General features: G+C 37.8%; 1 protein-coding gene across 1 annotated transcript; it reads left to right on the top strand.

Annotated features, from left to right (window-relative positions):
- The first annotated feature begins 840 nt into the window (after positions 1-840).
- Positions 841-2442, top strand: LOC122034680 (pentatricopeptide repeat-containing protein At3g04760, chloroplastic-like). The gene is made up of 6 exons (XM_042594044.1): positions 841-1609; positions 1667-1824; positions 1906-1926; positions 1975-1977; positions 2091-2198; positions 2413-2442. The coding sequence occupies exons 1-6, from the start codon at positions 841-843 to the stop codon at positions 2440-2442; spliced, it is 1089 nt and encodes a 362-aa protein (XP_042449978.1).
- Positions 2443-16324: the final 13882 nt, after the last annotated feature.

The following is a 16324-nucleotide window of genomic DNA, read 5'->3' as shown; positions in this document are numbered from 1 at the left end:
GTTGAGGTAAATCACTAGAGGGGGGTGACTGTGAGGGCGCGTTCTCGGGAAGGGAACTTAGGCACTAATCCAACTTAGAACCGTTTCGAAACTCTAAGTTGAGATCCTGACTAGATTCCGATCTCGGCGAGACGGAATCTAATTACTATTCTTTTTTAAACTGTGCTAACACTTTGTTTTGCAGGGTAGTTTTGCATTTTACCTCAGACTAACCTTTTCTTGCAGGCTGCTGCAAAACAGAGGTCCGGGCGTCGGGAGTGCAAATTTCATCTCCTTATCGTTTCGCCACGTGGAGCACTCTGGTTGGTCGGGCTACGTCACACTCCAGGCGCCCGGAAGGGATCACTACAACAAAAACCCTCATAGACATCGGTGGAACAACAACAGTTTTAAGCAAAAACCGATGTCTATGAGTATTTTACACCGATTTTTCCAAAAACCGGTGTCTATGAGCACAGATTTTCGCTCATAGACATCGGTTTTTTAGCCGATGTCTATGAGCGCCTTTTTTTTTATTAATAGACACCGGTTTTAACATCGGTTTTTAAAACCCGATGTTAATGAACCAAAAAAAAAAAAAATTAATGTTTCCACTAGTCAAAATTTACAACACTTCGTTCCTTTCAAACCTAAACCAATATCGCGCCGCTTCTCTCAACCTAAACCTAAACCTCCTGACCATCTCTCTCAGCCTCATCTTCCCCTTCCCCTTCCCAAAAAATGTCAATTTCTTTGCGCGTGTCCTTCGCTCCGCACCTCCTTCTCCATGCCACATTCCGCCGGAATTCCATCGGCCGTCGATGTAGAGTTTTTACTATCAGGATCTGCAGCTATCAGGCAATGGCGTCTGCTGAAGCCAAGACGACCCAGCCGCAAACCCTAGACTCTAAGGAGTCTCACTACATGAAGCTCCTCAGCCGCTCCTGCAAAGCCGGAAAGTTCAACGAGTCCCTCTATTTCCTGGAGTACATGGTGGGCAAAGGCTACAAGCTCGACGTCATCCTCTGCACTAAGCTAATCAAGGGGCTCTGCAGCTCGAGGAGCGTCGATAAGGCCGTGCGCGTGATGGACATCCTGGAGTCTCACGGTGAGCCCGATGTCTTCGCTTATAACGCGCTCGTCAGCGGCTTCTGCAAGGCCGGCCGCATCGAATCGGCTATCGAGGTCCTCGGTCGGATGAAGAGCCGGCGCTGTCCTCCGGACATCGTCACCTACAATATTCTCATCGGCTGCTTCTGCACCAGGGGGAAGCTCGACCTGGCCCTGGAGGCCTTGGACAGGCTTCTGGACGACAAGTGCCAGCCGACTGTTGTCACCTTCACCATCTTGATCGAGGCGGCGCTGCTGCAGGGAGGGATTGGCGATGCCATGAAATTTTTGGACGAGATGATGTCGCAGGGGCTTCAGCCGGATAACTACACTTACACCGCCATAATCCGAGGGCTGTGCAGAGAAGGAATGGTGGATGCGGCGTACGAGTTCCTCAAGAGCTTGCCTTCGAGAGAATGCGACCCGGATGTAATGTCCTACAACGTCTTGCTCCGTGGGTTGTTGAGTTACAAGAGATGGGAAGATGGAGAGAAGGTTGTTGGTGAAATGCTTGAGACAGGTGTGAAGCCCAATACTGTTACCTATAGCCTTTTGATCAACTCTTTGTGTCATGAAGGTAAGCTAGACAGAGCAAAGCAGTTGCTTGACGATATGATCAGCAGAGGGCTGAAGCCTGATTCTTATAGCTATGACCCCTTGATCTCTGCTTATTACAAAGCACAGTGGGAAATTCTTAGGTCCGTGCTTTGTGAGAATTATATTGTGATAGAGCTTGTAATTGGAAATCATCTGTCTTTTTCTTCATTCATATTTGCAAATAGCATCTTAAAATCTTGTGTTAAATACTTATTCCAGGTTTTTATGAATGTGTTTGCAGTATGTTCTGTAATCTTTTTGAAAACTATTGGTAATATTTTGGCATAGCTGGTATTGATTTTCTATATACCTCCTTTCCTTTAAAAGCATTAGTTCTTCTTACTATTTCTGAACTTGACTTCTCAATCTTGGGTTACCAAATTTCTCAGTAACCTGATTTACAGGTCTTAGCTAGAGGCATAGAGTGCGACATTGCATTACTTGCAGTTGAGAGTGAAGAATTCTGGAAAGGTGCTGAACCACTTCGTTTTGGTCAATTGCCTTGCCTTCAGGTTGCTGTTGTTCATGAATTGCAAAAATGTTGCTCTTCCTTCATGATAAGCAACTTTTCCATAAGTAATTTGTGTTTCTTTTGATGCATCATTGAACCTGGTATTAGCCCTTCTCCAGTTGTTCATTGAATTGGCTTAATTATTTTTTAATTCCTATAAGCATTTTGCTTCAATGATACAACATATGATTGTTTTTTTAATCCCTGACTTGCAGGATAATGAAGAGCTGGAAAATTGTAAATAACTGGCCTACACTTCTATATCTGTAATTTTGATGAATTAAGTGTATCAAAATGCCATAATTAGCCTTTTTGTTCATCAAAGCAAACTCCAGTTACCAAGTTTGATAGATTGCTTGTGGTTCTTGTCACATAGTGGTTAGGTATTTATCCAATGTGAAGAAAGTGAGGAAATTTTATGTTCCATTTTGAATCACTGGTAGATGATGGGCTATTATAATATAATCTATAATGTTCTTTCATAAGGCAACGTACTCCATGTTTCTCCAAGTGAATTTATGCTTTGCCACTTGCAGCATGTTTTCTTTTGAAACAATAAAGATATTGATTATCCACACTTGAATTTTATCAGTGGTAATATGTACTTTTGGTATGCCAAGTCTGTATTTGTTGTCAAATCTTTATGTGATGAAGTGTGATCAAGTAGAAGTTCAGTTGTTGCAACAGTTAACATTTTCTAAGGCTCTCTTTTCTATAGGGTTATTTAATCTAGTTGTTCTTCCATAATTCATCAAACTAACAAGTTATATGATACACATGATTCAGTAACTGTTGTAGGATATCCACTTGGTAGAGATACAATCTCTGTGACAAAGGGTGTGGTATCACGAATTGAGGTTTGATTTCATGAAATTGTGATCATAAGCTTTTAGTATTTTTTTGGTGAATTTTATATTCTTGTTGAGATTGTTTTATAGATGATAAATTGCTGACTTAAGTGTTATCAATTTTAAGTTGGTTGAAAATTTTAGAACATGGTGTCCAAATGAGCTTTTTAATATTAATCATTGTAATGCAATTGTAATAATATGAATCCTTTACGTTATTTTTGTATGTTTCATTATAATGCTAAGTACCGCTCCTGAGCCTTGTTTCCCCTTGTTGTGATTAGGAACAAATTAGTGCATACTCGCAGTCTGGGTGACTATACCTGTATTTTTTTAGTAAGCTTACCGATTCTGATTGATGCCTAACAGGACCTAAATGACAATATGGCCATGGGTTTAAGTAATAAAAACACTTCTTATCTGTGTAATTATGAGTGCATAATATATCAAACATTTTAAAGATTTTTTTACTTTTCTCTATTTTGTAGGAATCCATAAATTGTATCAGCTTTAGTAATAAAAGTTCTAGATATCTTTGCTCTGGAGGAAGTGGGCATATTGTCAGAATATGGGACCTGCAGAGGAAAAGGTGCATCAAACGGTTGAGTGGTCATATTGACACAATTACAGGTGTAATGTACAACTGCAAAGATGAACATTTAGCATCCATCAACGAGAAGGGGGATCTCATACTTCATTATCTTGCTTCCGGAACACGGGCTGAACTCAAGGATCCAAATGGGCAGGTTATTGGCTGTCAAATATTTTGAAAATTCCAAACTTTCGCTCTACTAACATCTTTTTGGTTTAACATGAATCTGTATCGGTGATGCGATTGCAGGTACTAAGAGTACTTGATTATTCTCGATTTAGTCGACATCTTTTGTCAACAGCTGGGGATGATGGATCTGTTCATATTTGGGATACAACTGGTCGCAGACCAAAGGTTAATAAAATAATATTTCTTAATCTGCTAAAATGAAGGAGAAATTGTATTTGTTCCCTGCATTCACTAAAAAATTGATCTCCATTCACTCTGGCTCTTGGTGTCAGGTTTCTTGGTTGAAACATCATTCTGCCCCAACAACTGGTATTTGCTTCTCTCCATCAAGTGACAAGGTATTATCTTCCTAGGAATCTATTAAATGATTTGGATTTCTGGTGGATAATTATACATGGTTTGGCTAGTTTAGTTGGATGGGAGGTGCTTGTTCTATAGAAAATCAATGGCCATTATATCCTGACTTGTTTTCCCTGTAGATTATTGTTACAGTTGGTCTTGATAAAAAGTTGTATATGTTTGATTCTGGAACAAAAAGACCCTCATATTGCATGCCTTTTGAGGCACTCTTCTCATTGCTGGCATACTGTGATGATGGTAATCTATTGGCTGCTGGGACAAATAATGGACGTGTAGTATTCTATGATGTTCGAGGGAAACCTCAACCTTTCACAGTTCTTCGTGCATACAGTAGTTCAGAGGTAAGATATCTTATCTGCCAAGAATAGCATGTATTTCATAGTCATCTTGATTCTTTTTTTCACTGCTTCATTAAATAGTCTATTTATATGCTGATGATAGCATGCCTTTCATAGTCATGTTTGTTCTTTTTATGCTAAACAATCCTGTCAGGTCATGCAGAACATGCAAGCATATAGATGCTGCAAAGGTTTTTATTAGTTTATTTGATCTCATATGATAGATTTAGATTCAATTTCATCAAGTAATATGAGAAAATCACACGTTTGGGTTTTAGATTATTAGATCACAGGCAGTATAGAGGTAGTACAATAAATAGTATATCTCTTCATTTGCTTGTTAACTATGAACATTTTCTTTGTTCTTCTATGCTTCCTTCACTGTTATATTCGTTATCTTCCACAGCAGCCTTTAAAAACTCAGTATTCTATTTTATTTGATACATGCACACATTTGTTTTAGTTATTTGACATATGGTGAATTTATGTGTTTTTACAGTTTACAAATCTCAAGTACTCCAGAGTTGAAATTGATGAAGTGCGGTTCGAGTGGGCTGAATGCATGCTAGATTACATTTGAGACAGTTGTACCTTGATGTGTTAACAGAATGTTATACTTTGATTTTGATATCTATTAGCTAGCTTTTGATGTAAAAAGAATGTTTGGGTATTTTATGGATATTGTTGTAAGAAGATTATTTATATAATTTGTGAATATTTGTGTATTTTATGGATATTATTGAATGAAGAATATTTGTACAATTTGTGAATATTTGTGTATTTTTTTTTGTTATTGTCGATTTTAAAATCAAATCAGTACTGTTAAAAAAAATACATATTACATCGGTTTTCCACCGATGTAAAACCGGTGTTATAAAGTAATATTACATCGGTCATTTACCGCTGCCAAAACTGGTGTTATTAACATACAATATTACATCGGTTTTACACCGTGTATGAAACGGTGTCGTTAAGTGATACTACACCGGTTAATAACCGATTCGAAAACCGGTGTCGTTAAGTGATACTACACCGGTTTTAACCCGATGTCTAAAATGGCAGACTTTTAACATCGGCTTCATAGACATCGGTCGAAAATCAAATAGACACCGGTGGAAAACCGATGTCTATGAGCGATTTTGTTGTAGTGGATCCGTGCGCCCAGAAGGGATCCGTGCGCCCGGAGCCTCCTATATAAGGAGGGTGAGCTTTAGAGAAAAGAACAACTCACAACAAGATCTTCCAACGCTTGCTCTGCTGTGCTGTGCTCCTGCGACGCTGCGAAGCTACTCTGACAACGTACTGCATTTCTATTTCCTTTACTGTTTTTGGTATTTCTTTTCCAAAGTTCTTGTACCTTAATTTTGTAATCACATTTTCGAACTGCTAGTGGATTGCCTAACGAAAGCACTCAATGAGTGCGTGCCTTGGAGTAGGAGTCGACGAAGGCTCCGAACCAAGTAAAATTGGTTGTGATAGCATTGTTCTGTTCTCGCTTTTATCTTTCCGCTGCGTACTCGATTTTCTATGATAATTTTCTAAATCACTATTCACCCCCTCTAGCAAATTACTCGATCCAACAACTGGTGTCAGAGCAGGTACCGCTCTGATTTGGTGCAACCACCAATCATACAGGGGGTGAAATTCTTTTACATTTTTTTCTTCGATTTTCAGTTTTACGTTATAAATTCAAACTGGTATCGTTACCTTTTTGAAAATCTTTTCGTAGTAATTAAGCTGAATTGGTGCAACACCAATTCAATTTTAGATTTTATTTTATTTTATTCCACACTACTAATCCAAGACCAAGTCTTAGGATTCCTCGTTTCTTTATTTATTTGTGTGCAGGATAAAAATGACTCAAGTCGAAGGCTTCAGCACAGTGCATCCCCCCTATTCAACGGGGACGACTTCCCCTACTGGAAGAAGCGAATGGAGGTCTACTTGAAGACCGACTTCGAACAGTGGTTCGGCGTCACCAGAGGCTACAAGGTGTCGGTCGACAACTCCGGAAATCCACTAGACCCGGAGCAGTGGACTCCGGACATGAGAGAGAAATCCTCGATGGACTTCAAAGCTCTCAACACACTGCAATGCGGGCTAACGAAGGAAGAATTGAACTGAGTGGGACTGCACCAAAATGAGAAAGAATTATGGGACAAGCTGATCGAACTACACGAATGAACGAGCGACGCCAAGGTAATTAAGCGTGACCTTTTGTTAAACTATTTAATATCAAAATGCAGGAAGGAGAAACAACGAGTCAACTTCATGCGAGGATCAAAGACATCCTTAACGGACTCCACGCTGTTGGAGTGTATACTGAAAGCCTAAACTTTTGTAAACATTTATGTTAAATAAAGAATCACATTTGGTCAATTTATCTACATTTGATTGTAGTTGTTCAATTAATTTATATTGTAGATAACATAGTATGTAGTGTCACATATAGAAGATGATGTTATCAGTACCTTATAAATTATAAACAGTAGCTCATGACCAAAATGGAAAGGAACAAACTATTGGAAGGTCATAGTGTAATTAGGAATTAGTTTATCTTGACTATATAATTACACTAGTACACTTAGAGTGTATTGAGTAGGACCATTTGAGGTCGTTTCTTTTATACTGACTTTATAAAGGAACAAATACCTCAGTTATTATGGAAGTGTGTGCTCTTAATCCTGATATAATAACAAGCACATATATTTGATATTTATTTCTTTAATTTATCAATGGGTGAGATTTAGTTCGATGAATCAATAAGCTCGATAAGTTGGGAAATGATATTACTTATAGTGTGTGTTGTTGATTATAGAAGGAAACTGTGTCCTAGTAATCTAGGTTGATAATGTCCTCAAGATGAGCTCATAAAGATTGTCATGTTAAACCCTGCAGGTGAACTTAGTCCGACATAACGATAAGGTTGAGTGGTACTATTCTTGGATTAAGATATTGATTAAATGAGTTGTCAGTAACTCACTTAATTAGTGGACATTCGACATCTTAAACACAGGGAGACTAATACACTCATAATAAGAAGGAGCCCAAAAATGTAATTTGGGATTGGTGCGGTAGTTCAATAATAGTTCTCTAGTGGAATGAATTATTATTGATAAAATTAAGTTGTGTGTTCGGGGCGAACACGGGATGATTAATTTTATCGGGAGACCAAAACCAATTCCTCCTCTCGGTCCCTATCGTAGCCTCTTATTTATAGAGTACTATACCCACCTATACCCACCTTCATACCCATGAGAAGGGGGCCGGCCAAGCTAGTTTGTGGTTCAAGCTAGGGCCGGCCAAGCCTTGGTTCATGGGTGGCCGGCCCTAGCTTGAACCCAAGCTTAGGTGGCCGACCCCCATTAAATTAAAAAGAATTTTAATTTTAATTTTTATTATGTGGAAGATATAATTTATTACAGAGGATTAAAATTAAAATATCTCTCTTTAAAAGATCTACAAAAGATTAAAAGAAAGAGATTAGATCTCTTTCCTTATTTGTAGATTGGAAAGATATTTTATTTTTTCTCTTTGAAAAATTATTCACATGTTGAAAATTAAAATTATAGAAATTTCTTTTTATCAACCATGAAGGGATTTTAAAAGGAAATTTTATTTTTTAAAATTTCCAAAGACAAATAAGGAAGTTTTAATTGTTGATTAAAATTATCCTATTTGCTCTACATGAGGTGGCCGACCACATACAATTAATTAGGAAAATTTATTTAATTTTTCTTAATTAATTGTTGTCAAGGAAAGTTAAGGAAATTTTATTATAAATAAATTTCCTTATTTGCCAAAGCCAAGGAATATAAAAGAAGGGGTAGGGGTGCCTTCATGGGTGACAACTTCTATTATTCTCTTCCTCTTTTCCTTGGTGTTGTGGACGGCCATCATCCTCTCCCTCTCTTCCTCTTGTGGTGGCTGAATCCTTCATCTCCCTTGGAGCTCTTGTGGTGGCCGGATACTACTTGGAGAAGAAGAAGAAGAAGGAGAGAAAGCTTGCATCTCTTGGAGCTTGGTTGGTGTTTTGTTCTTCATCCTTGGTAAAGCTTCCTTATTGTGGCCGAACCTAGCTAGGAGGAGAAGAAGGTGGTTGGTGTTTTCTCATCTCAGAAGATCGTTGCCCACACAACGTCCGAGGTTAGAAGAGGAATACGGTAGAAGATCAAGAGGTCTTTCTAAAAGGTATAACTAGTAATTTTTCTTTCCGCATCATACTAGTTATTTTTGGAAATAATACCAAATACAAGAGGCTTACGATTCTAGTATTTCGAATATGTTTTTCGATGTTGTGTTCTTTTGTTTTATTTTTCCTTGTGATTTGATTGTTCTTTTCGGTTAACCTAAAGTTATTTTAGGAAATTAAATATTAGCTTTCCATAAAAGGTTTTGTCTAGTCGATGGTGGTTGCTCCCATATCCAAGAAGGCCGTGTGCCTCGCCACGTCAGTACTGGGAACCAATTATGAAAATTAATATTTAATGAAATTAATAACTTAAGGTGATTTGGGTCGAACGTGTTAAGTTCCGCAGGAGACCCAAGTCAAAACCTAAAAGAACGAATAGATTAAGTTTTGGATTAAACGTGTTAAGTTCCACTGGCGATCCAAAATTTAATTTAAAAGAACACATGGTAGCTAGGAAAAGGTTCAGACCTTTGTACAAAATTTTTGTACAGTGGAACCTCTAGGTTTTCCGAGTAGTAACCAACAATTGGTATCAGAGCTAGGGTTTTGCCTCTGTGTATTTGGTATTAGTTTAATTATGCACATGTCATACTTAATTTAGGCAGGATAATAGTAGGATGTGCTAAATTTGTGGATGCATGATCCAACTATTATGGCTTATAGTTTTATGTGTGTGATTGGACCCTTGGACATGTCAAGGGCATTTATATGTGTGTGCATGATTGTATTATAAAATACAGCAGGAGCTGTATTTAGTTTTATTAGGATTTTATTTTTTATCTAGATACATGTAAATTCCTTTTATGGAATATAGGATCAAAATTGTAAAATTCTATTTATGTCGCGGATTGAGTCTTGCAAAGCGTGGAACCTTCTGAGGACCAGAGGCGCAGCGGAACAAGGAGCAAGATGTGGCCAAATATGGCAGCAGCTTGGGATGACAACACACGGAGGACAACCATAGATAAAAGTCATAATAGTTGAAAATTAGATTTTCTATTTATTGCTTTTATATTGTGATGTGTGTGTATGTTAGTATACATGTTTAGTAGGCTAGCATAGTTAAAATTCCTCATTTATAAATAACTAAGTGGGAGAGGGATTTTTAAATAAAACCCATGGTCTCCATTACTGGTTTGTAAGTGATGCAAACAAGCTTGCGCGTTGGCTCTGAGTGCCTTCCTCCATATCGGATGAGCTTGTTTGTGGATCACTAGAACAAACTTCTATTTGGGATGACTATAGGAAGTTAATTAAGAGTGTGTGATCTTCCCCATCGGAAGGGGCACAATCTTATTAATGGACTTAGTATCAAGTAATGGTATACACTTAGGCATAACTAATAGTATCCTCCCCATCGGAGTCACTGCTATTATTTGTGTGACCAAAGGATACCAACTATTAATTTTATTTGTCAAAAAGTTAGGTTGACAAGATAATAAAATTAATGGGTTAAAACCCTCCTTTTACAAATGTTGAATTTGTATACGTCCACACTATCGTGACATACAAAATTCACGGTGGTTTGAGGTGTTGGTTAATTTAAAATAGTATTGTTTGAGGAATCAATATTATTCTAAATTTAGAGTTCTGACCAAAAGTTATTTGTGATTCTTAGGATGACTTTCAACCCACTGTCCATCATACTTCAACAGAATAGACTTACTGGACCTAATTACATAGATTGGAAAAGGAACCTGGACATTGTCCTTACTGCTGAAAGCTATAAATTTGTACTGACTGAGCCTTGCCCTGAAGCACCTACTGGTGAATCTACCCAAGAGGAGATTGAATATCATAAGAAATGGGTAAAAGCAGATGAGATGGCGCGGTGTTACATTTTGACTTCAATGTCAAATGTATTGCAACATCAGCATCAAGATTTACCAACAGCTTATGATATTATGAACAATCTCAAAGAACTCTTTGGTCATCAGGATAGGGCTTCTAGACAAGAAGCCATGAGAAAGATAATGACAGCCACCAAGCAAGAGGGTACTCCTGTGAGGGATCATATCCTAAAGATGATGACTTATCTGAACGAGATACAGATCCTTGGAGGAGAAATTGATGGGGAAACCCAGATCGATATGATCCTCCAAACACTACCTAGAAGTTTTGAGCAATTCCGCCTTAATTACAATATGAACAAAAGGGTATATTCATTGGCGGAACTACTGACAGAACTTCAGGCAGCAGAAGGATTGTTTCGTCACAACTCTCATATTCACTATGTTGAAAATGGTTCTACTTCTAAGCCGAAAGGAAAGAAGAAGAAGAAGAAACAAGTTGGTTCAGCAAAGAAAGTGAATAAAGCTCAGAGTACATGACCTAAAGCTGGAGTGAAGAAGCCGAAGGGCAAGTGCTTCATCTGCAAGCAGTTAGGGCATTGGAAGGCGGACTGTCCTCGTAGGAATCAGAACAACAAAGGTATATCTCATGCTCTAGTTCTTGAAACATGTTTAGCGGTGTTATCTACCAGCACCTGGTGTGTAGATACGGGAGCCACTGATCATGTCTGCAATTCCTTGCAGGGGTTCCAGGAAACCCGACGACTATCTGAAGGAGAGATTACCGTCTACATGGGCAATGCTACTAAGGTGGCGGCTGTTGCAGTGGGAGACGTCTACTTATCTTTTAGTAGAAATAAAAATTTGGTTTTAAGAAATTGTCTTTATGTACCCAGTTTTAGAAAGAATTTAATTTCAGTTTCTAAACTGTTTTTAGATGGATATTCAGTTTCTTTCAGTAACGATGTAGTTATTAAGAGAAATAAAGTGATTATCTGTTCTGGTACATTAGTTGGCAATTTGTATACTTTAAATCCAATTTCTTCTACAAAGCAAAACATGGAAATTTATAACTCATCTTCTAACTCAAATAAAAGAAAAGAACCTTCGGAAATGAACCAAACATATCTTTGGCATCTAAGGCTTGGTCATATTAACTTAAGTAGGATTCAGAGGCTAATAGCCGATGAACTTTGGGTTCATTAGAGTTGGAAAAATTTCCAACTTGTGAATCTTGCTTGGAAGGTAAAATGACCAAGAGGCCATTCAAGGCCAAGGGGTATAGAGCCAAAGAAGTGTTAGAATTGGTTCATTCTGATTTGTGTGGTCCTATGTCTGTCTAGTCAAGAGGTGGTTTTGAATATTTTGTCTCTTTTATAAATGATTATTCAAGATACGGATACATTTACCTAATGCGCCGCAAGTCCGAGTGCTTTGATAAGTTCAAAGAATACAAGACTGATGTGGAGAAACGACTAGGTAAAAGTATCAAGACACTATGATCTGATCGTGGTGGCGAATACCTCTTAGGAGAGTTTAGGAATTACTTATCAGAGGCCGGGATTCAATCCCAATTGTCTGCACCTGGAACACCCCAACAGAATGGTGTAGCAGAACGAAGGAATAGGACTCTTATGGAGATGGTTAGATCGATGATGAGTTATTCGGAATTACCAAATTCGTTTTGGGGATATGCTCTGAAAACAGTAGTATACGTTCTGAACTTAGTACCTTCTAAATCAGTTTCTTCACTCACATAATTGTGGAATGGGCGAAAACCCGCCTAAGACATATTCGGATTTGTAGTAGCACATGTGCTGAAACCAGATGTCGATAAGTTAGAATCTCGTACATAAGTTCGAGTGTTTGTGGGATATCCCAAATGAACGAAATGAGGTTTATTTTATAGTCCTAAAGACCGTAAGGTCATTGTTAGCACCAATGCCCGCTTTTAGAAGAAGACTATATAATGGATCACAAGCCCAAGAGTAAAGTTATTTTAGAAGAACTAAGAGAGGACACACTTTAGTACCAACAAGACAAGATGAAGTACCACAAGAAACCGCAACACGTGTCACAAGTGATACACAACCACTGACAAAGGTCTCATCGTATTGGGAGGGTTGTAAGGCACCGAGAGATTCATGTTTTGGGAGAGTCTTCGGACTTGATCCCGTATGAACCCGATCCCGACATATGACGAAGCACTCCAAGATATAGATGCAAGATCTTGGCAAAAGGCGATGAATTCTCAAATAGAGTCTATGTACTCTAATAAGGTCCGAGAGCTTGAGAATCACCGATGGTGTAAAAGTCGTTGGATGCAAGTGGATCTACAAAAGGAAAAGAGGGATGACGGAAGGTAGAAACCTTCAAAGCTAGGCTTGTTGCGAAAGGTACACTCCGAAAGAGGGAATCGATTATGAGGAAACCTTTTCACCGGTAGCCATGCTTAAGTCTATCTCGATACTCTTATCCATCACGCTCATATGGATTATGAGATTTGGCAAATGGATGTCAAGACAGCTTTCCTTAATGGAAGTCTTGAAGAGAACATCCATATGAAGCAACCAGAAGGGTTCATTGAAAAAGGCAAAGAGCATCTAGTGTGTAAGCTCAATCAGTCCATTTATGGACTGAAGCAAGCTTCAAGATCTTGGAACATCCGGTTTAATGAAGTAATCCAGTCATATGGATTTATTCAAAGTCCGGATGAGTCTTGTGTATATAAGAAGTGTAACGGAAATGTGGTGGTATTTCTTGTACTATACGTAGATGATATTTTGTTAATTGGCAACAATGTCAAGGTATTATCAGACGTAAGGGTATGGTTGTCCAAACAATTTGATATGAAGGACTTAGGAGAGTGTGCACACATTCTTGGAATCAAAGTAATAAGGGATCGCAAGAAAAGAATGTTGTGTCTGTCCCAAGCTTCATATATAGATACAATCCTTGCTCATTTTAGCATGCAGGATTCCAAGAAAGGTTTCTTACCTTTTAGGCATGGAATAGCTCTATCTAAAGAGATGTCTCCTAAGACATCAAAGGAGATAGAAGATATGAAAGCAGTTCCTTATGCCTCGGCTGTAGGAAGCCTTATGTATGCAATGTTATGTACGAGACCTGATATTTGTTTTACTGTTCATAGACTTATCGTATAGTAACGTGGGTGACATGTAAAGTATATATTAAAGTACCGAGAAGGACTAGAGATTATATGCTAGTTTACCAAGCGACGATTTGCTCCTGGGTTACACTTGATCAGTATTTCCAATCGATAGGGACAACAAGAAGTCTACATCAAGCTATGTGTTTACTTTAGGAGGTGGAGCCATTTCATGGAGGAGTGTTAAGCGAAATGTGTTTCGACTCAACCATGGAAGCAGAGTATGTAGCTTTGAGGCAACTAAAGAAGCAGATGGCTCTTCTAATGGACTTAGATGTGATTCCTGGTTTGCCCAAAATCATCACAATTTATTGTGATAATAGCGGTGCAGTTGCAAACTCGAAGGAACCACGAGCTCATAAGGTAAGTAAACATATAGAGCGCAAGTACCACCTGATACGAGATATCGTGAAGCGAGGAGAAGTTGTCATCGCCAAGATTGCATCAGCGGATAACCTGGCAGATCCTTTCACTAAGGCCCTTCCGGCAAAAGCTTTCGATCGGCATGTGGAGGGAATGGGAATCAGATGTATGGTAGAAGATATGGCAGCTTAATCATTAGTATAAGTGGGAGATTGTTGGAGTGTATACTGAAAGCCTAAACTTTTGTAAACATTTATGTTAAATAAAGAATCACATTTGGTCAATTTATTTACATTTGATTGTAGTTGTTCAATTAATTTATATTGTAGATAACATAGTATGTGGTGTCACATATAGAAGATGATGTTATCAGTACCTTATAAATTATAAACAGTAGCTCATGACCAAAATGGAAAGGAACAAACCATTGGAAGGTCATAGTGTAATTAGGAATTAGTTTATCTTGACTATATAATTACACTAGTACACTTAGAGTGTATTGAGTAGGACCATTTGAGGTCGTTTCTTTTATACTGACTTTATAAAGGAACAAATACCTCAGTTATTATGGAAGTGTGTGCTCTTAATCCTAATATAATAACAAGCACATATATTTGATATTTATTTATTTAATTTATCAATGGGTGAGATTTAGTTCGATGAATCAATAAGCTCGATAAGTTGGGAAATGATATCACTTATAGTGTATGTTGTTGATTATAGAAGAAAACTGTGTCCTAGTAATCTAGGTTGATAATGTCCCCAAGATGAGCTCATAAAGATTGTCATGTTAAACCCTGCAGGTGTACTTAGTCCGACATGATGATAAGGTTGAGTGGTACTATTCTTGGATTAAGATATTAATTAAATGAGTTGTCAGTAACTCACTTAATTAGTGGACATTCGACATCTTAAACACAGGGAGACTAATACACTCATAATAAGAAGGAGCCCAAAAATATAATTTGGGATTGGTGCGGTAGTTCAATAATAGTTCTCTAGTGGAATGAATTATTATTGATAAAATTAAGTTGTGTGTTCGGGGCGAACACGGGATGCTTAATTTTATCGGGAGACCAAAACCAATTCCTCCTCTCGGTCCCTATCGTAGCCTCTTATTTATAGAGTACTATACCCACCTATACCCACCTTCATACCCATGAGAAGGGGGCCGGCCAAGCTAGCTTGTGGTTTAAGCTAGGGCCGGCCAAGCCTTGGTTCATGGGTGGCCGGCCCTGGCCGACCCCCATTAAATTAAAAAGAATTTTAATTTTAATTTTTATTATGTGGAAGATATAATTTATTACAGAGGATTAAAATTAAAATATCTCTCTTTAAAAGATCTACAAAAGATTAAAAGAAAGAGATTAGATCTCTTTTCTTATTTGTAGATTGGAAAGATATTTTATTTTTTCTCTTTGAAAAATTATTCACATGATGAAAATTAAAATTATAGAAATTTATTTTTATCAACCATGAAGGGATTTTAAAAGGAAATTTTATTTTTTAAAATTTCCAAAGACAAATAAGGAAGTTTTAATTGTTGATTAAAATTATCCTATTTGCTCTACATGAGGTGGCCGGCCACATACAATTAATTAGGAAAATTTATTTAATTTTTCTTAATTAATTTTTGTCAAGGAGAGTTAAGGAAATTTTATTATAAATAAATTTCCTTATTTGCCAAAGCCAAGGAATATAAAAGAAGGGGTAGGGGTGCCTTCATGGGTGACAACTTCTATTGTTCTCTTCCTCTTTTCCTTGGTGTTGTGGCCGGCCATCATCCTCTCCCTCTCTTCCTCTTGTAGTGGCTGAATCCTTCATCTCCCTTGGAGCTTTTGTGGTGGCCGGATACTACTTGGAGAAGAAGAAGAAGAAGCAGAGAAAGCTTACATCTCTTGGAGCTTGGTTGGTGTTTTGTTCTTCATCCTTGGTAAAACTTCCTTATTGTGGCCGAACCTATCTAGGAGGAGAAGAAGGTGGTTGGTGTTTTCTCATCTCGGAAGATCGTTGCCCACACAACGTCCGAGGTTAGAAGAGGAATACGGTAGAAGATCAAGAGGTCTTTCTAAAAGGTATAACTAGTAATTTTTCTTTCCGCATCATACTAGTTATTTTTGGAAATAATACCAAATACAAGAGGCTTACGATTCTAGTATTTCGAATATGTTTTTCGATGTTGTGTTCTTTTGTTTTATTTTTCCTTGTGATTTGATTGTTCTTTTCGGTTAACCTAAAGTTATTTTAGGAAATTAAATATTAGCTTTCCATAAAAGGTTTTGTCTA

Source organism: Zingiber officinale, chromosome 1B (genome assembly GCF_018446385.1).
Source record: "Zingiber officinale cultivar Zhangliang chromosome 1B, Zo_v1.1, whole genome shotgun sequence".
Lineage (NCBI taxonomy): Eukaryota > Viridiplantae > Streptophyta > Magnoliopsida > Zingiberales > Zingiberaceae > Zingiber > Zingiber officinale.
The sequence above is the reverse complement of the archived record's forward strand: the minus strand, read 5'-3'. Positions and strand labels throughout refer to the sequence as shown.

Coding starts and splice junctions, on each gene's coding strand:
- LOC122034680 (XM_042594044.1), top strand. CDS start 841: ATGGCGTCTGCTGAAGCCAAGACGACCCAGCCGCAAACCCTAGACTCT. Junction 1,610..1,666: donor TGGTGAAATGCTTGAGACAG/GTGTGAAGCCCA, acceptor TGTGTCATGAAG/GTAAGCTAGACAGAGCAAAG. Junction 2,199..2,412: donor GTCAATTGCCTTGCCTTCAG/GTTGCTGTTGTT, acceptor CCTGACTTGCAG/GATAATGAAGAGCTGGAAAA.